At 37.5% G+C, this 18,425-nt stretch overlaps 3 protein-coding genes and 3 non-coding genes across 12 annotated transcripts; 5 read left to right on the top strand and 1 right to left on the bottom strand.

The window, feature by feature from the left end:
* The first annotated feature begins 72 nt into the window (after nucleotides 1–72).
* On the top strand, nucleotides 73–5,101 carry LOC117616401 (squamosa promoter-binding-like protein 6). Its single transcript, XM_034345708.1, has 5 exons — nucleotides 73–201; nucleotides 1,163–1,842; nucleotides 2,716–2,852; nucleotides 3,714–4,474; nucleotides 4,834–5,101. Exons 2-4 carry the CDS (start codon nucleotides 1,214–1,216, stop codon nucleotides 4,445–4,447), a joined length of 1,500 nt encoding a protein of 499 aa, XP_034201599.1. The 5' UTR covers nucleotides 73–201; nucleotides 1,163–1,213; the 3' UTR covers nucleotides 4,448–4,474; nucleotides 4,834–5,101.
* Nucleotides 5,102–6,592: 1,491 nt separating this feature from the next.
* Nucleotides 6,593–8,709, bottom strand: LOC117615228 (protein CRABS CLAW). 5 transcript variants are annotated; one of them, XM_034344273.1, is made up of 7 exons: nucleotides 8,628–8,709; nucleotides 7,825–7,962; nucleotides 7,605–7,707; nucleotides 7,467–7,515; nucleotides 7,307–7,382; nucleotides 7,080–7,145; nucleotides 6,593–6,940 (listed from the first exon to the last, which is right to left on the bottom strand). In XM_034344273.1, the coding sequence occupies exons 1-7, from the start codon at nucleotides 8,679–8,681 to the stop codon at nucleotides 6,863–6,865; spliced, it is 564 nt and encodes a 187-aa protein (XP_034200164.1). In that variant the 5' UTR covers nucleotides 8,682–8,709; the 3' UTR covers nucleotides 6,593–6,862. The 5 variants fall into 5 exon arrangements, with proteins under 5 accessions (XP_034200164.1, XP_034200163.1, XP_034200161.1 ...); XM_034344272.1 differs by having other exon boundaries at nucleotides 8,613–8,703; XM_034344270.1 differs by lacking the exon at nucleotides 8,628–8,709 and adding an exon at nucleotides 8,332–8,514.
* A 2,328-nt stretch (nucleotides 8,710–11,037) lies between these two features.
* Nucleotides 11,038–11,109, top strand: TRNAD-GUC. Its single transcript has one exon. It is a non-coding gene; the product is annotated as a tRNA-Asp (tRNA).
* An 86-nt stretch (nucleotides 11,110–11,195) lies between these two features.
* TRNAD-GUC lies at nucleotides 11,196–11,267 on the top strand. The gene has a single exon. It is a non-coding gene; the product is annotated as a tRNA-Asp (tRNA).
* Nucleotides 11,268–11,354: 87 nt separating this feature from the next.
* On the top strand, nucleotides 11,355–11,426 carry TRNAD-GUC. The gene has a single exon. It is a non-coding gene; the product is annotated as a tRNA-Asp (tRNA).
* Nucleotides 11,427–11,496: 70 nt separating this feature from the next.
* Nucleotides 11,497–18,242, top strand: LOC117613895. 3 transcript variants are annotated; one of them, XM_034342508.1, is made up of 14 exons: nucleotides 11,497–11,769; nucleotides 12,041–12,148; nucleotides 12,242–12,376; nucleotides 12,878–13,462; nucleotides 13,736–13,859; nucleotides 13,965–14,201; nucleotides 14,324–14,824; nucleotides 15,202–16,097; nucleotides 16,179–16,264; nucleotides 16,350–16,568; nucleotides 16,864–16,992; nucleotides 17,089–17,430; nucleotides 17,694–17,809; nucleotides 17,948–18,242. In XM_034342508.1, exons 1-14 carry the CDS (start codon nucleotides 11,644–11,646, stop codon nucleotides 18,064–18,066), a joined length of 3,723 nt encoding a protein of 1,240 aa, XP_034198399.1. In that variant the 5' UTR covers nucleotides 11,497–11,643; the 3' UTR covers nucleotides 18,067–18,242. The 3 variants fall into 3 exon arrangements, with proteins under 3 accessions (XP_034198399.1, XP_034198398.1, XP_034198400.1); XM_034342507.1 differs by having other exon boundaries at nucleotides 13,965–14,246; XM_034342509.1 differs by lacking the exon at nucleotides 17,948–18,242 and having other exon boundaries at nucleotides 13,965–14,246; nucleotides 17,695–17,805.
* Nucleotides 18,243–18,425: the final 183 nt, after the last annotated feature.

Below are 18,425 nucleotides of genomic sequence, written 5' to 3'. Positions count from 1 at the left end.
TATCCTCAATTATCATTTCTCAAAAGCTACAAAAGACCTCGACATGCTTTTGGACAGAGTCGTGGAGATTATGTTGACTCTCAGTCACAGTGTATCTGCTTCGACCTCACCAAAACCCGAAAACAAAATACTCCCTCTCTCTGTCTGTCTCTTTCTCTCTCTGTCTCTCTCACTCACTCCGTGCCTTCATTGTTTCGCCTGGTATGCAAAAACTACTCCCCACCCGTCTTTCATTCTCGCTCTCTTTTTCGGCTATCTTTTTCCTTTTTATATTCTGTTTGTTTCCAGAGAAACCGTAGAAAACGAGCAGAAATTTTTGGGAATCTTTTAACAGCCATTTGGTTTACCATAGAATTTTAGTACCCAAACGCACCTACGTGAATGGGTTCTAACTTTTAAGTTATTTATTGAAATGGGTATTCAGTATACTTTGCTTTGCTTCTTTTCAAGACATGATCTTTTGTCTGCTTCTTCTTTTAAGCTTTTTTCTTAAGCAAGGTTTGAGCTTGAAAAACATTTCAGTCTCTTTCATGGGATTTCCAATGTGAAAGTCACTGGAAAATGTGATTCTGTAATCTGGGTATATTTTGGTTTGAGCTTTAAGTGTTCATGTGTTTATGCTCTGTAATCGTGTTGGTGCGGATTTTATTTGAGGCTCTGTTTGATTGCTGACGAAAACCAGAAATGGAGTGAAACTATGGAGCTATGCATTTTCCTCTGCTCAGTTTTGTTCTCTTTTTTTTTTCTTTCTTTCCAAAACACCGAAAAAGTCAAGCAATCCACTTTTCTTTTGCTACTCTGTTCCTCTGGTTTCTCAGCAGCCAAACAAAGCTTGATCTTTTGGGCTACTTAGCTAGTGGAGCTATGGTTTTGATCTTTTGATATGATGGGTTTGCTTAATTCCATGCAGCATCAGTGTCTTAGTTTTTGGGCATTTATAAATGTTCGATTTTTCATCTTATTGCTTTGATTGTTGATATGGTTGCTTTGATTTTGTTTCCACAGTGACAGTGGTTATTGATTTTAGACGTCAATTTTTTTTTTTTTGGGATGAATCTTTGTGCTTCTTTGCTTCCATGAGGCATTATGTATTTACTTGCATTTCCTATTCCTATGATTTATTTAAAAATGGAAATTTACCGTTTGCTTTTGTGAATTGTAGTAGGCATTAACATTACTGCATAATTCCTTTGACTTCAATTCTGTTCTACTTATGGAGTCTTGGAGTTTCGGTTCAGAAGGGAAAGGATTTTTATTCCCCGAAGAAATAGATATACAAATTGATGCGTTTGCAAGGAGTAGAAAAGCATTGCTAGAATGGGATAACAAAACTTGCTTGAATTTCGGTAAAGAATCAGTTGACGGCATGGAGTTCATGGAATTGGATCTCCCTGACATAGTGAGGAAGCCTTTTCATACAAACCAAGGAGTGGAAATCTTGAGTGGTGTGGTTGGTAATGATTCTAGTTATAATTCTGTAGCTTCTCCTACTTGTTTGATTTCTTCAAGTTCATCTTTGGGTGAAGGAGAATCTGGGTCAAAGTTTTCGAGCCCGGTCACTGAATCTAATAGCCAGGATTCATCACTCATTGCTTTGAAGCTAGGGAGGTTGACTGATAGCAAAAATGGGCAGAATGGTCAACATTCTAAAGAGAGGTCTAAAAGAGGTGGCATTAAGGGTTCATACTCTCACATTCCCACCTGCCAAGTCCTTGGTTGTAACATGGATCTTAGCTCCTCAAAGGATTACCACAAGAGGCATAGAGTTTGTGATGCTCACTCCAAGACTCCCAAAGTGATTGTTAATGGCATGGAACAGAGGTTTTGTCAGCAGTGTAGCAGGTTTGGTTCTTTTTTCTTTTTCTTCTAAATTTTCCTTATTATGCCATCACTTTGCCTTTCCTGTTCTTAAGTTTCTATAGTTATCATGGCACATAATCATTGACAGATGTTATTAATTTCTATCCTAATTATGTGTTTGGAACGAACCCCACGGATGATCCCAGTTGTTTATTTCTGAAGTTAAGTGATGAATTTCTTTGTTGACTTATGAGAAGTAAAAATGAGATGAAGATATATGAAATCTGAAAAAGAGGCATCCCTTTTACATGGGGTGCAATGTCTTGAAGATGAATCTGCATTACCACAACCACCCTGAAAAGAGTTAAAGAAAGTTATGTTGCAGATTCAGCAGTCCACTTTAAATTTTGCTCCTAGGATTGGCACATAGTAGGATCTCATATTGATGGGGAGGGATGAATTCCCTCCTGCATTCTTTTTTATGGCTGAAAAATTGTAAGAAATATATAATTTTCTTTTCAAGAAAGAAGAGGACGTTTTGTGTCTTTTCAATTCAACTTCAAGCTCAACCTTTTTAAGATTCCATTTTTATAGTCAAATAAAGCTTAAGCAAATTAAGTGGACAGTGGTACGATTTTTTTCCCTGCCCAGTTATGAAGTTCTTTAACCTTTATTTGCTGTATAAGGTTTTTGCTGAGTGGTATGAATTAAATGGGGTTTTGGGCTTGAAAAAAATTTCTAGTTTTAATTGCTCTGATGTTAGTTCTTCAACTTTCTCACGGTTTCTAGTTTACATCTGACAATGAATGTCAAACCTATTGAATTCCTCTTTAATTTTTATACCATTATTCACCCCAAGCTCTAAGTGCTGAGTTGTTATAACTGGTATGAACAATGGTATCTTTCTGTGATTAGGTTTCATCTGCTTGCTGAATTTGACGATGTTAAGCGCAGTTGTCGTAGACGCCTAGCTGGCCACAATGAACGCCGAAGGAAGCCTCAACTAGATACCCTCAATTGTAAACCGCATAAGTTGCTTCGGTCATATCAAGGTATGAACACCCACATATATCTCATCTGCTTGCAGTAAGACTGAAAAAGAACTTAAAAATCATCCATATTGAAACAGCTTTAGCAATATTCTAGTGTTTTTCAAATATAGTAGGGAACCTTTTTAAGGTAATGACACATATGCCACTGTCTGTTCATCTTAGAGTTAGTGATTGAGCCAGAGTGCCAGGCAAAGGCACTATTGTGAATGCCATGTTGACCATCACATACCTTAATCTTATAATCAACTCATAGGAATATAGTATTTTCTTTAATGTTTTATCAATGAAAGAGAGTAAAAGATACTGGAGGAATAAAGGGGATAAGTTTTTCTAAGATTGCAAGATGCTAGAACCAAGTATGATGCATGTACTTTTATATATATTGTGATGGAATAGACCTTGCTGTGTGATTGTGTCTGTGGCTAGATCATAGAGGTAAGGGCAAGATAACTTTATCCTATTCTTTAGTCCCACTACGTTTGAATCTTTTGACCAGGCCATGTCTTACCTATAATATGTTGTTTTCAAAAATAAATTTTTTGCTATCAAGGGCCAAAGTGGCGATATCAGCCACCTACAGAGGTCCTTTTAATTCTCTCTGTCTATGGATTTTTGTAAAGTTAATTTTGGATCTTCTAAGCGAAAGCAATAAAGAGCACTACCATCCACTTAATACACACTAATTAGCATTGAGGATTAAAATGTGTGCAAACAGTATAGTTCTCAAAACATTTGATTAGAACAAAGCATTTGTTCTGCGGATGAATATATGTTTTTTGTCTAAGCATCAATATTCATGTACCAGGTGAATGAGATTAGCAGCTATGATTTTTACAGTTAGCTTGTATATTGGTTTTGCAGGCACTGGTTATGTAGGAACTTCCTTTGCAAAGAGAACACCCTTTGTCTTTTCAGATATTCTTCCAGGTGGCATTCTATATCCAGAAGAATATGCACATGCTAACCAGTATGGAAATGTCAAATGTGAAGATGAGTCAACTTACAGTCAATGTGTAACACCTATAGCAAACAGGCAAATGCTTCCGAAATCTGTCCTTGGGAAACAACATGCTCCAGGAATTCCTTCATCAGGAAATGAATACTCTACTTTTGATGCAGCATCAACCATTCAGAAAGCATCTGGGTCCTCAAACTCTGGTTGTGCTCTCTCTCTTCTGTCAACTCAATCGCATAACTTATCAGGGCATTCAGCAGGAGTTCAGGTTCCTAGCCCCTCGATAATACAACAAAGTACTCATCACAGTGTTGGTCAACTTTATGAAAAGCCTTCAAGAGTAAACTCCATGGAAAAATGTGGACAAAGCGGGTCCTACCTACATATTATGAACTCCATGGGAGTTGACCAGATGGAATCAGTAATAGATTCTAGTCAGGCTGTTGACTTCCAACTTCACACAGATGGGGGTTTTCAAGAGTCACATTGTTTAAGTACCAAGTATTGTCTTTCTCCCGAACATGGAACAGCTTTTGATTTGCTGCAATTGTCATCACATCTTCAAAGAGTGGAGCATGAGAGAAACTTTTTGCAAGTAAAACAGGAGCATGGAGAATACTACTGTTTCCCAACTGCTTAAGCGTCATGCAGTCGACAATGTGATTATGTGAGTGTTTCCACTTAAAAACTTTGTTCTTGTTCTTTTTTGTCACCCTGTGAAAGTGGGAATGCCGAATGCATTCCAGGATTGAAAGTTTATATTATCAACAGATCGTGTGTAGGATCTTTCACAGCACTCAAGTAGCTCAGTTGAATAAACTCTCTCATTCAAATCCTCTTTGCTTTAAAAAGTCCTCGAAAATCTAGTAGCAGCATAAAGGCAATCTAATCATATTTTGTATACTTGTGTTGTGTGCACTTAATCATTGGATGAAATGACTGACTCTGTCTCCGCATGTATATAGCTTTATGCAGGATATTCATGATCATGAGGATTTAATGAAAACGACGTTAATGATTGTGCAGGTTGGTGGAGGCAGTTTGGGTTTTTCTGCATCAGTAATACTCTGACTATATTGGTGGATTCTATACAAAGGCTGGTAAAAACTTAGATACCATTGGTGGTAAAACTTATATTCTGAAGGACAAATAACAAGAGAAAAAGGCAATGTGGATTCTGATATTGTAAAGTTATGCAAGTTGACACCTTTATTTTAGTTACGTGCAAACTTTATGCTAATATAATGATTTAAGTCATTATCTTACAAGTTTAAAGTATCATTGGTTCAATTTACTGTGTGTGATGGTGTTCAAATTGTACCTGCTTTCTGATCTCTTTGAGCATGGATAAGTTTAATGAAAGAGAATGGAGCCACCAACAACAGTGTAGAGTTTTGTCCAGATCCTTCTCTCTTTTTTCATATCAAAGTTCTTTACACAGGGTGGCTTTTTTCTTTGTGGAAGATTATCATGCCTGAGCAACAGGCTAACTTCTTTATTTTAATGTTATCCTCAATAAAGTTCTGCTTGCAATATTCCAAAAAAATGAATATAAATAACTAAAAATACTGTTGCATCATGAATGTTTAGTGGGTTGTCATAGATTTTTATAAATGGAAAATTCCTCTTTCCTTACCAAGTAAGTAAGAGGTTTTATATTTCTACCAACAGCAGCGTAACATGTGCATGAGTTTTTATTTGTCTGGAAGTTTATATGCATCCCAGGGCGAAGAAAAGTCTGTCAATCTTGGCTATTTTTGTGAGCCTTAATCACTTCCAATTAAAGCAAAAAGTGGATTAGCATCAAAGTCTTGAATTGAAACCACTAACAAATAGTGCTCACCAGCCACCACTTTGTTTTTAAAAAAAATAATGAAGCAAATAAATATACACAACTTGCAGCAATATGAATGTTAGATTAATGTGAATAGAATTGTTAATGCATGTTCGCGTGCATGTGGAAGCAAACGCATGCCCCAAAAGCACCTAAACCCCATTTTCATGCGAAGCTTGTAGCAATCATATGACATCACGAGTGACGTCGTTTAAAGGCGCTTTTAGGCTTGACGACGAGTCGACGACTGCTTTGTTAATTGAACTCTGTCGTATAGCGTCGTTTTTGACTTTTTGAAGTGCGCCGGTGATGTCGGCGGCTTTGTTTGGGCTTATTGTTAAAAGCATTTGGGCTATGGGGGTGGGCTTTATGGACTATGGATTGCAAATCGCGGGTCACGGGTTGTTGATCCATTCAGGATTTTAACCCCGGAGAAAAAAGAGTCTTTTTTAAATGAAAATTATTATGTGCTGAAGTGAAAAAAAATTTAGAGTATATAAACACCTAATAATGCGACAGTCTAGAAGATAAGTGGCAGAAAATTTTGAAATAAGTAAGAAAAAGGTTATATGTTGAATGCAAAGCAAATTTGCATTAGCATATGTTAGAGAAATATCTAAAATAAAATACGGAGGCAACTATTAAATATGTGAGAAACGCTTGCCTATTACGAGTCTAGTGTTTCTCTCTTTATCATTCACCTAATGCAACTAATCACACGATAAGAGAGATATAGAGGAATAGCCGGTTTTAGTAAGGCCTACTAAAAAACTTGGAAGAGAAAACGTGTAAATATGACTCGAGCAAGAATATATACCAAGATCTCTTTAATGATGACTTACAGAGAGGGGAGTTCCTCATATTCTTTTAGAGGAGTCAAACATTATTCTTATACTTAATTATAAGACAGTTATGAAGTATAAACAAGAACCTCAAATCAAATTGGTGAAACTCGAAAGTTAATAAATAGAAGGATCCAAATTCCAAAAGTACAAAATAAGAACACCAAACACTAATTGAAAGTACTCAAATGCAAAATAAGTTCATTAAAAAACAAAGAGAAAAAGAGTACGTAGGGAGTCAAACTCAAGTTCTAATTAAAGTGGGATGATGTAGTGGTAGCTAAGGTAGGCAGCTGATCTCCATGGGAAGCAAAGCAAGCATCAATCTGAGTGAGAGAGGCAAAACCCAAATTCAGGTGGTGATCATCCCCATCCCATGTCATGTCGTTTTTGGGTTTTGGCAGCACATGGCTAGGACGTTCATTCCTGCAAAATCTGAGCCCTTCAAAGCATCAATCTGAGAGGCAAAACCCAAGTTGAAGGAAAGCCACAACAACCAAACAAAAAAAGAAGAAAAAAGAAGAAGAAGGGTTTTGATAAATAATAATAATGAATTAATATATAGAAATAGATATAGACAAGATATTCTCTCTTACGTTGTTAGTGCTGCTGCAGCTCCCAGAATCTGATCCAGCTGACGGACTAGGAATGTACCTAGCCCACTGTCACAAATAATATAATATTGACAGCTAGCTAGTCAGAGTTATATATTTCACAAATTAATAATGCGTAGGGCACGTAGTACATGAACCCTAGCTAGCTAATAAAATGCAAAAAGAAAAAAAGAAAAAAGAAAAAAAAAAAGGGAAGTTCATTAACGTACATTTTTTGCTGCAGCACTAAAAGCTTCTCGATGTGGGATCTCTGGGTTGGCTGCTTTGATTCGCTGGATCTCTTCTCTGTATCATCAACACAAAGAAAAGGAAATTAATTAAGAGTGATTAAATAAATAAAGATGGCTTAATTAGCTTGAATCCCCTTACTTCATGAACCGATTGTAAGCAGATGGAAGTCTGTGTTTCTTCTCAGGTGCTGCAAAACAATTTGACATTTATAAGTAATCAAGTAATTAATGAAGGCGAGACTATATCAAATGTGGTTGGTTACTTGTATATACGTACGTTTGACAACGAAGGGTGCTTTTGGGGATGATGGCTCGCTTGATATTGGTGAAGATGATGATGAGGATTGGCCCTTTCTGAAGTCACTGCAGCATCCCGCCTGCTTCTCATTATTATAAAATCAACACCTTATTCTCATTAGATAGTCATATATCATACATATATGAAAGGCTACCTGAAGAGTAGAGAGAGAGAGAGAGAGTAATTATAGAAAGGTTACCTGAAGAGTCAATGAGGTGGGGTGATCAGAAAGGCATTGACCTTGAAGTGCAGGTCTGGTGCTGAGAAACGACAGGTTGCTGCAATGACCACATTTCACCGTCACAGTGTCCAGCAACCGTTTGAATGGAAGCCCAACCTACACATTTATATAATAAGATTTTATACTACGGGGGAAAGAGAGAGAGAGAGAGAGAGAGAGAGAGAGAGAGAGAGAGAGAGAAAAGTAGATATTAAATAACAGGACTGTATATAAATGAACATACATATCAGCATGCCACATAGAATTAAATCCTTAGTTATGTATGATTCTGAAAGCGCATGATATATGATACTCTTGTTGTTAGAGAGAGAAAGAGACTGTGTGGTTTCATTTTGTTATAGGCGGCAGCACACATATATATAGATATAGGAAGGTCGACAAAGCTTATCTAGAGTTGGGAAAATAGATTAATATATATAGCTGGCATGCAAAGATACATAGTGTATGTGTGTTTGTGATTATTACCGCAAGAACAGTGCTGCAGAAGTTGCAGCGGACATAGCAAAGATGCTCAGATGGTTGATTAATCAAGTCCATGGTGACTTTCTCTTCCAGGTTCATGTCGAGAACAAAAGGAAGACAGAAGAAGAAGAGGTGGTTTGGGGTTTGGGTTTGTAAAGGAAGATGAAAGTCTGGGGCTTGGGTGTTGTGATAGAAAGAGGCACTTATAGTTTAGGAGAAAGTAGCAATATATATATACATAGCAAAGCAAGAGTGAAAAGGAAATCTAAAGTTACTATACTTACACACCCACCACTCACAAAGTCATCATCATCGTACGTACTGCTTCTGCTAGCTGCTGCACTTAATTGCATTGCAGAGACCTCTCACTTGCACGTACGTACCAACCACAAACTTAGATATTGACCCAAGATATCTATATATATCTCACCATTTTCTCGATAAAAGATCCCATGTGACATTTGATATATCCATTTCTCTTTTCTTTCTTTTGTTTTTTGTTATTGTTTAATTGTTTTTTACCTTGCCACGTAAATGGTGTGTTCGAATCTATGATCATCCATTGATTTGAATGAATAAAGATTTGTTATCACCCTAAACCCTTTGATTATATTTTCATATTTCACCTGTATCCTGTATTGACAGAGTGCAAGATCCCTCGAGAGAGGACCAGTCGCATCAAATATATTGTTACACAACAAGACCATCAGAGAAACAACTCGAAATTGACCATTTAGCCAATTCTTGTGATATACCCTATTGCCTATTGGCATCTCTAGGCATTCAGGATAATTCACAATCAAAATCTTGTCGGGGGATCATTTTCTTTCTTTACCTTTTTTTTTTTCCTAAAATAAAAAAATTTGGAATTTCGGGATTCAAATTTGAACTTCTTTTAACAAAATATAAAGATACAGACTACGTCCATGATACGAGTTCAAATTCCTATTTTATAGAGTAAACTCTTATCCTAATTAGTTCCTAACTCACTCACATTCACCAAATATGCGACACTGAATTTGGCAAATATTGTTTATATATGGCCTAGCTACACTGTAGTAGTTGAGCTGTAGCAAAACATTTCCCAGCCAATGCCATCGTTTATTGAGAGACATATCAGCCACGTCATCATCATGCATATGCAAACGATGAGCTAGCAGCCTGCAGTAAATATGAATTGGAGTTTGGAGCCACCCAAGTAACCAGCCAGCCCGAATATTTATTAATATTTGTTGAATGAATGAAAGAAAAAAAGTTGGGGCGATGGAGAGAAGTTAGTGAGAAAAGGAGGCCCTGTCATCCCTTCCTTCTTTTGTGGGTGCAATGCCAAACTAGGAAATTCGAAAGAGACCACTGCTAAAATCACATGTCACTTCTTTCCAATTGGCCTGGACATGCCAGGACATGGGTTGTTTATATATATATATTTACCTCTTTTTTTCTAAAAAAATAATTATTTTGGTGATGGGACGATTCTTCATTTTCCCAAACAGGAAATAAAGCCATTTTAACACTTGAATCTCCACCTTTCTTTGCTGGTGCAAGAAGCTGTTTTCCCAAGACCTCCTCACTTTTTTTTTTTCTTTTCCTTTTCAACTTTGCATGATCCTTAATTAGTCCTTGAATTCATAGAAGTAATTGCATGCCTCTGCTGGCAGGCCTCTCTGCTTCTGCATGAATCATGATGATACGTTTTGTACATGGATTGGACGCTTTTTGTTTAACTGGTGCCCCCACGAGATTCCCATGTCTGCTCTGAACCTCACCAAAGAAGTTACCAGACCCTTATTTTTCCCTTTCCTTTCAGTCAATCCATGAATATGATGTTCCAATTTGTGGTTCAGTTCATTAACATATTTGGACACAATCATTAGATCTATGCCCTCCTCCATTTTCTATCTGTTTTTAGAAATCCAGATTTGACCCATCTCTTCCACCATCTCTCTCTAGCCTGTCTAGCCTCTATAGCTACCTAGATTTTGGCATGTGTGCTTGTTGGACACTTCCCTAACGTCTAGGGCACCTTCTTCCTGTTAGGTTGGTGCTCATTAACATTATTTGTTATTTCTCTTTTTTATTCAAGTTTTTTCTTTGTTGGCTTTTTTCGGGGTTTTGATCATTCTAATATGATATCAGAAAGGTTTTGAGCATAGTTGATTTACATTTACTCAGTAGCACGTACAAAGTGGAATTTTATATGTTTAGCCACATGTACACTAGCTTTTTTAAAAAACAACGTCCGTTTTTGTAACAAATTGGATCATAAAATTATTCGTTTATCAGTGTTCATTATTATACTAAACTAACATTAAACCAGGCATATATTATTTATAGATATACAAATTATGATGATTAAGAAAACATATAGCAGACTTGCTCTCTCCCTCCTGCATGAAATCATGCAACGGACAATGCACGGATGGAGATTTTTGTGTTTTGACACAACTACTGCTTTAAAGCAGGATGCTACCATTCCTGAAAGCTTATCAAAAGCTGGCAAACCAAAGAGGAAAATTCCATGAAATTGAAACCGAAAAAGAAATCGACTTCTAGAGCAATGCAAGCAAACCCGATTTAATTTTAAGTTTTTATTCTTCTTTTAGATGCTCCAAGCGTCCAACTAACAAATTAATATCTTGAGTTGGATGCAATCAAGATTATCCTCTGCTTTGAATATGAGATAAATTGGAGTTAGGTTTTAACAAAAATGTCGTTGTAGTATAGTGGTAAGTATTCCCGCCTGTCACGCGGGTGACCCGGGTTCGATCCCCGGCAACGGCGTCTGTGCGTTTTTACCTTTGAATCAGATTTTACCCTCAGCGTTAAATTATAATAAATAGGTTTTAGGTTGAAAATTGACCAACAAGGTCGTTGTAGTATAGTGGTAAGTATTCCCGCCTGTCACGCGGGTGACCCGGGTTCGATCCCCGGCAACGGCGTCTTTGTGTTTTTGCCTTTCAATCAAGATTTTACCCTCAGCGTTAAATTATAATAAATAGGTTTTAGGTTGAAAATTGACCAACAAGGTCGTTGTAGTATAGTGGTAAGTATTCCCGCCTGTCACGCGGGTGACCCGGGTTCGATCCCCGGCAACGGCGTCGTTTTTATTTTTGGTGTTCACATACCAAACCAAAATACAAATGCAGGTAATGTTAACCTCAAGTCTACGCGGCCTCAAAAGACCCTCTCATTTTCGTTCCCGCCACAAACTCCTCCTCCCTCCCTCTCTCTCCTAAAAATATAAATTAAAATTTTCGCCGCTGTTTTTCTTGATGTCCTTTCGATAGCTTATCAGACTGACTCTCAGAACTAAAAATGACGAAGCCTAAAGTCGAAGAAGCAAAACCTAACGCGGAAGAGAAACCCGACGATCTCGAAATCAACTCGATCGGCTCCCTCTACAATGGACCTTGGGACAAGAAGTACTGGAGCTCCTCCAGGGTTAGATTTCCTTTTCCTCCTCTTAATTTCAAAAATGTATGAACACATAAGCATCTAGGATAGAAAATTATTTGTTCTTTATGCCAAAAATTTATCTACAATACGAGGTTTGAGCTCTTCGATTGATTAATTGTTGAGAATTTGAAAATTAATTGACAATGAGTAATTAGTTTAGTAAAGGAATATTATACGTCGGTTAAATTAGTGTTTAGTCGTTCAAATTTTGTTATTTGCACTAATTTATTGGATTATTATGTTCAAATTTTGGTAGGGGAAAGATCGGTATCCTTATCCAGTTGGGTACCGGGCTGTTCGAGCTCACAATGGGAGCACATATAAGATGGAAATTCAAGAAGGTCCTAAAGGACCTTTATTTTCGGTTAGCCACTACTAGCCAGGCCCTGTTGCTTTTGATTTTTAATGATATTTAATTTTTGGTTGTGATTTGTTTCTATGGGTTATAAATGTGCAGATAATTGCTGCTGATGGACAATCGTCTTCTGGGCAAACGCCATACATTGCATGGGAGAAATTTCAGAAGGCATTTTTTCCCCGCATGAAGATTTGGCATGGGAAGAGATTTTCGTGTAAAATAGATGGTGTGGAGGTAGATATTGATTCCTTTGCATAAGTAGTTTATTTCAGAGTTGCTTTTAATATGAGCAATTGGGGTTCTGTGAACAATCCAAGCAAGAGGATGAAAAAGTAAAAGCGACTTTATGAGTTTAGTCAATATGAAACTAAAAACATTGACTGGTGACACAGTAACCAGTGCTCCATCATGAATTTTGTGTTAGTCACCCATTACATGTTCAATTAACTTGCAGTTCATGACTGTACTCTACTCATCAAAAGTTTATTCCTGTTCTTGCTGCTATATGTTTCTTTTTATACCTGGTTACTTGATTTCATCTATTGGAAATGGTGCCTTCTCTGATCAACCTCCATGCAGGATGGTTTTTAACTATTCTGTCTGCTAGATAAGCCTAAGTTTTTTTTTTTTTTTTGGTTAAATACGTTTTCTTTCTTTTTATTTTGTTCTTTCCTCCATATTCAATGTAAAAGTTTAAACAGACCATGATGGTAATTCAACATGTTTTGTATGTAGTTTTTTGGGTTCAAAAATCCATTTGTCCAGAGGCTACTTCGGGAGCTGGCTGCAAACGTTAATGGAACAGCAGAAAGGAGTTTGGTACCCTCAAGCTTCTGCAATGGAGCTTCTAGAACAGATGTCGATAATCGCTTTCCAGATGCACGTCCATACTTGGCAATACCACGAATCACTGGGAAGAGAAGTAGGAGACGTGAAATTGTAAATTCAAAGTCATTCAGTTGGACTAGCATTAAAAGAACCAGACCTGAAGATCTGACATCTTTTGCCGAGCCTTCAGATTCAGTGAAAGGGAGTAAGAGATATCATAATAATGGGAATTCCAAGCTCTCCTCTTCTTTGGAAGGAGAGTATGACATTTGTAAATATTCAAAAGCATCGCCACCATTAGTGCATTTAGTACCTGCTCATCAAGAAGCGAGTGAATTTTCAGTCAAAGATAGTTTGCCATTGGATTCTGTTGGCTTCTCCAATCATCCCAGGATGGATGCTGTCCATGAAGAAGCAAGGCTTTTTGTTGGTTCTGGAAATTGCAAATCTACTGTGGTAGCCAGCAACTTGTCTGTGGATGAAGAAAAACCTGTGAGCACATTTCCCTTTTTATTCATCTGGCCTCAAAACCCCAAAGGAAGCTGAAAGTCTTGACTATTTTACTGATTCCCATTTGATTCACATATCTTTGAAAACCTTTGAAAATGCATGTTTTCACATATCCGCAAATATGTATGCGGTTACATCACTGTGCTTAGTCCAAACTATGCTTCTCTATGCTTGTCCATTTTTCCTCAATTTTGCACATGTCATGTTTTTGTAGTCAGTTTCTGTTGAATGAGACATATTCTCAACTTCTTACAGCTTGATAGGACTGAAGATCCCAATCCAATGGTACCAGAAAACAAAACTGTAGATACAGTGCCAAAAGATTCTGAAGGTCTTACTGATGTTGACCTTTGTGCTCCCGATACCTATTTTACACAGGGTAATCATTAACTATCCACTTGTTTCATATTCTGTAGTTCCACTGTGATTACCCCAGCTTGTGGCTTCAAGTATTGGTAATTGATCATCATCATCTTAAATGCAGATAAGACTTCTGATTCTGCTCCAGCTTTCCAGGATAGAAGTGCATCGAATGTGGTCATTTCTGAAGGATTGCTGACAGAATCACATCGAGAAGAAGAAACAGCCACCTCTAAATCAAATGCAAGTTCTGAAATGAGTGAGTTTGATTCGGTTGGTCAAGAAATGGCCAAGTCAATGATGACATTTCTTCTTCCGCAAGCTATTCCTCTGCTCAAGAAGGGCTCAAGGAAGGAAAAGGGTACTGTGAGCCCTTCTGAAATTCTGCCTTGTGCTCCATCCCCTGGTGTTTTATTGAACCTTATGAGTTCTACACTTAGCCTTTCTGCAGTTGGTTGATTATTCTCTTCTTTACACTTGTAGGTGTAATACTTGCTGTAAATAACGATCGAATGGAGGAAAAGATGTACACCCAAAATAATGATTTTGGTTCAATGGTTCCAACAAAGTCTTTTGTTCCTGACAGCTTGGAGGATGATCAATACGGTGACCATGTAGTCAACCACGTGATATCTTCCTCTGATAAGGCTGAAGCTGGTCAAGATAGTTCTTACCCTGCATGCCTTCTCAACAGTCATGGGCTTCTTGTTACTGTTAATGAGCATAACAAATCATTAGATGTTCATCTTGAGACCAATGGAACCAAAGATATTTTTCCTTATACGGAAGTGGGCATGGCTTCTACTGGGGGGCTTCAGGAATGTGACACCAACGTATCTGAGTCTCTTCCAGTATGTATGTCTCCTTGTAAAAGAGTCTTTTCTGAAGAAATCAGGGATAAATCTGCTAATAAGGATGAATGCTCACTAGGTGTTAATATCCATTCTATGAAGAGCAATGAAACTGCAGTTGATCTTCCTGAAGGTAGTTTTTTAATACCAATTGTTTTGGTAAATTTGTTGCTTGGTACTCAAATGCTGGATTATGTCTATCTAACATACCCATTTTCAGTCTAGTTGGTGATGACGTGCCTTCTACTTCTACTAGCCTTTATGTAGATAATATGACATGATAATTTAGCTCCTTTGTCTTGTGAGTTGTGACAATTTGTTTGACGTTTTTTCACTAAATAGTACTGTTACTCTATCATTTCTCAAATTAGCCCTTTTTTCTTGAATTATGATCAGGTTATGAACAGTTTTAGGATCTGAACTCCATGGCCTCTTTTTTTTCCTGAAAATCTATGTGTTCTGATTCTTCTGAAATTTTAACTAACTCAAGTATTGATTCTGATTATTCAGCCATAAATATAATTGATGATAACCAAAGAGGCATGTTGAATTCTTCAAAAGCATCACAGAATGAAAATTCTGTTAAGACAACTGTTGCAGAAACTGGAAATGAGTCCTTCACTAAAGTTCCACACTTGGTATATACCAAGAGAAAAGCTCAAAATATATGCCCTATTAAAGGAAATCACAGTGGTCCACTCTCAGAGAGTATAATATGCAGAAACAGTGGAGATATTTGTTTGCCTGAATCATACCCTTCCACAGAGACTTTGCTTGCGTTGGAGACTCTTCAGATGGGTTCTTCTGATGACAATTCATATAAAGATTCATTCTGTGCTGAAGCCAAGACTGTGGAACATTCCAGTTGTTTGAATGCAGACAAACCTTCTGTGAATTCTAAAGGTCTCTTAAACGGTCATTATCCTGCTGTATTACAAGAGCAAGCATTGGTTGGTGCCTCCAAAGAAAAAGATACTTTGTGCTCTCTTGATTTGTCTGTTTCACGTTTAGAAAACCATGTTGACAAGGATGTGGTTGGGCACGAGAACCTCCTTGAGCTAAACGACACTGAAACATCTCAGAAACAGGGGATGGGTCTCATGCATGATCCCAATAGTGTTCCGCATAGTTCAGATTCAAAGCCTCACAGTATGGAACTTAATAACGAACTAACAGGCAGTCTTGAGTTCGTGGGACGTTATTCCCATCAAAATGCTGTTTTGTCAGTATTGTTGAGTGCAAAAGGGACTGAAATTTACGTTTGTGTTTTATGTGGCCTTCTGGTTGATAAGGACGGAAGCCTGTTCATCTATAAGGTAGCAATTGAGGAACCAAGGGTTGGATGCCCTTCTTTTGTTGGTCACACATCAGTAACATTGCCGATTCGAAAAGACTATTTTGGTAGAGTAAGTTCTTGTATGCATTTGGCTTGGTAGGCTTGTCTGGTTTATTGTTAATTTTTTTGACATATGTCATCTCTTTGCTAGATTGCTTTGGAAAGATCCAGTTTGCAATTCACCCCGGACGGGCAATATCTAGTTTTACTTGACAGCATTAAAACACCTTACTGCAGGTTAACTATCTTTGCAGATTTTACAAAGTAATGACATGAATTAGGGGTAACGATATTAGTAAGAATTTCCTTTGAATGTTCTCAGGCAGGGGAGCATCCATTGTTTGTGCTCCACATGTACGTCAAACTGCTCGGAGGAGAATACAGTAAAGATTGTGCAAGTAAAACTTGGCTATGTTTCAAAGGTGGCAAGTTTGAAAGCAGTAGACGGTTTAGAATGCATATTGGTTTGTGAACCTAATAATCTTGTTGCTGTTGGAGAAAGTGGGAGACTGCATCTGTGGGTTATGAATTCAACATGGAGGTGAGTATCTAAAGCCTTTCTCTCAACACCTCTGATACAAGTGCAGGTGTCAAAGTTTTAAAGTGTGATTTTCATTACAAGGGGATACTTGTCCACAAGTCCAAGTATTGGGTTGTTCCTCCCCCCCTCTTCCCCTTTTTGGCTAGCCAATCATGTTTAAATCTGATATACCCCATAAATTGTGTTCCTTTTTTCATGTTTGTCAACAATCATTCGCTAATTTGAGCAGTTTCCATACCTTTCTATTCTTTGTGTTGAACGCAGTTTAATTGGGCTTTAAATTCCTTGTCTGCAGTGCGCAAATAGAGAATTTTGTTCTGCCAGCTGAAGATTGCATCTCCCCTGGAATAGTGGAGTTGAAGAGAATTCCAAATTGTACTCATATAGTTGTTGGGCATAATGGTTTTGGTGAATTCAGTTTATGGTATGTCTTTCTTAAACTACTCGGGAAGTGAATTTTGGATAATTTCATTTTGTTTAAATTTGATTAGTACTAATAGGCAGCGGTTTTTTCTTTCAGGGATATTTCTAAACGCATCCTTGTGTCGAGGTTCTCTGCAGCAAGCTCTTCAATCTGTCAATTCGTTCCTGTCAGTTTGTTTACTTGGCGAATAAAATGCCCTGTTTCAAGCTACTCTGATATAGAAGAACACATCAATGAGTTGGTGGCTGCCACATCCAATAACCAATTTTCTTTGGAGGGGGAAGACATTGCTGTATGGCTTCTTGTCTCATCATCTTCTGATTCTGATGCTCAACAAGACTATGTATCAGATGATTGTGACTCGAATCCAATGGGGAGGTGGAGGCTTGCTCTAATGGTGAAAAATATGGTGATCTTCGGAAGTGCATTGGATCCAAGGTGCGTTGCGTTGACCTTTTCATGTGCTGGAGTTTAATTCTTCAAATCTAAACTTTTTGGGGCAGTGAACTTCATTGGAATCATTCATGTTATATGTAGTAAACATTTTTTGGTAGCAACTACTGGAAATTAAGTTGTTGCAACTACAAGCAAAATATCATACACGGAATTTTAGGAATGAAGTTGCTTCATTTTCATTTGTAATTAGTCTAATGAATGACTGAGAATTCATCTGTTTATTGACTTTCGAACTTGCTGTGCAGGGCTGCTGTGATTGGTGCATCAGCGGGTCAAGGCATCTGTGGTACTTGTGATGGGCTTGTGTATATGTGGGAATTATCTACAGGAAACAAATTTGGCGCTATGCATCATTTCAAAGGTATGCATCAATGATTCTTATCTTAACAGTGTCGGAAGTAGAACCAGTTATAAGACAATTCCAGAAGCAGCACTACATTTGCTTCGCTTCTTTGCTGTTAAAGTGATGTTCTTTTTACATAATGTTTTGATGTTTCAGGTGGCAGTGTTTCCTGTATTGCTACCGATGATTCGAGGCCGAGCCCACGCGCTGTGGCCGTAGCTGGGGATAATCAGTTGCTGGTTTTCCTGCACTCTGAAAAGTCGTCTGTACATTAACAAGCAAACAATTCATTCTTCTCTCTCATGCCTTTGAATTGGGATATATTGTAGATACTGATCTTACATTTTGATGCACAGAAAGAAAGTAGTGCAGATGTATATTGTTTTTGCTGTGGACTGTTATCTCATATGATTTAGCGAGTCCTTTTGCATTCAAGTTGAATCCCCATTCCCAATATGGCTTGTATAAAAAAAAAATAATAATTTATCTTGTGAATTCTCTCAACTTTTCTTTTTCCTATTTTCTCCAATCTTTTTTGATGAGGTCAAAATTCAATATAACAAACGGTCATTCAATTTCACAATTAGCATGAGGTAAAATAAATAAAAATAAAAACAATGAGAAGTTGATTTTG

Source organism: Prunus dulcis, chromosome 1 (genome assembly GCF_902201215.1).
Source record: "Prunus dulcis chromosome 1, ALMONDv2, whole genome shotgun sequence".
In the NCBI taxonomy this organism is placed as follows: domain Eukaryota; kingdom Viridiplantae; phylum Streptophyta; class Magnoliopsida; order Rosales; family Rosaceae; genus Prunus; species Prunus dulcis.
This window is presented reverse-complemented; position numbering and strand designations above follow the sequence as displayed.

Coding starts and splice junctions, on each gene's coding strand:
- LOC117616401 (XM_034345708.1), top strand. CDS start 1,214: ATGGAGTCTTGGAGTTTCGGTTCAGAAGGGAAAGGATTTTTATTCCCC. Junction 1,843..2,715: donor TTTTGTCAGCAGTGTAGCAG/GTTTGGTTCTTT, acceptor TTCTGTGATTAG/GTTTCATCTGCTTGCTGAAT. Junction 2,853..3,713: donor GTTGCTTCGGTCATATCAAG/GTATGAACACCC, acceptor TTGGTTTTGCAG/GCACTGGTTATGTAGGAACT.
- LOC117615228 (XM_034344270.1), bottom strand. CDS start 8,427: ATGAACCTGGAAGAGAAAGTCACCATGGACTTGATTAATCAACCATCT. Junction 7,146..7,306: donor TTAGTGCTGCAGCAAAAAAT/GTACGTTAATGA, acceptor TATTTGTGACAG/TGGGCTAGGTACATTCCTAG. Junction 6,941..7,079: donor GCTGCAGCAGCACTAACAAC/GTAAGAGAGAAT, acceptor TTTGCCTCTCAG/ATTGATGCTTTGAAGGGCTC.
- LOC117613895 (XM_034342507.1), top strand. CDS start 11,644: ATGACGAAGCCTAAAGTCGAAGAAGCAAAACCTAACGCGGAAGAGAAA. Junction 11,770..12,040: donor AGTACTGGAGCTCCTCCAGG/GTTAGATTTCCT, acceptor AAATTTTGGTAG/GGGAAAGATCGGTATCCTTA. Junction 13,463..13,735: donor CTGTGGATGAAGAAAAACCT/GTGAGCACATTT, acceptor AACTTCTTACAG/CTTGATAGGACTGAAGATCC.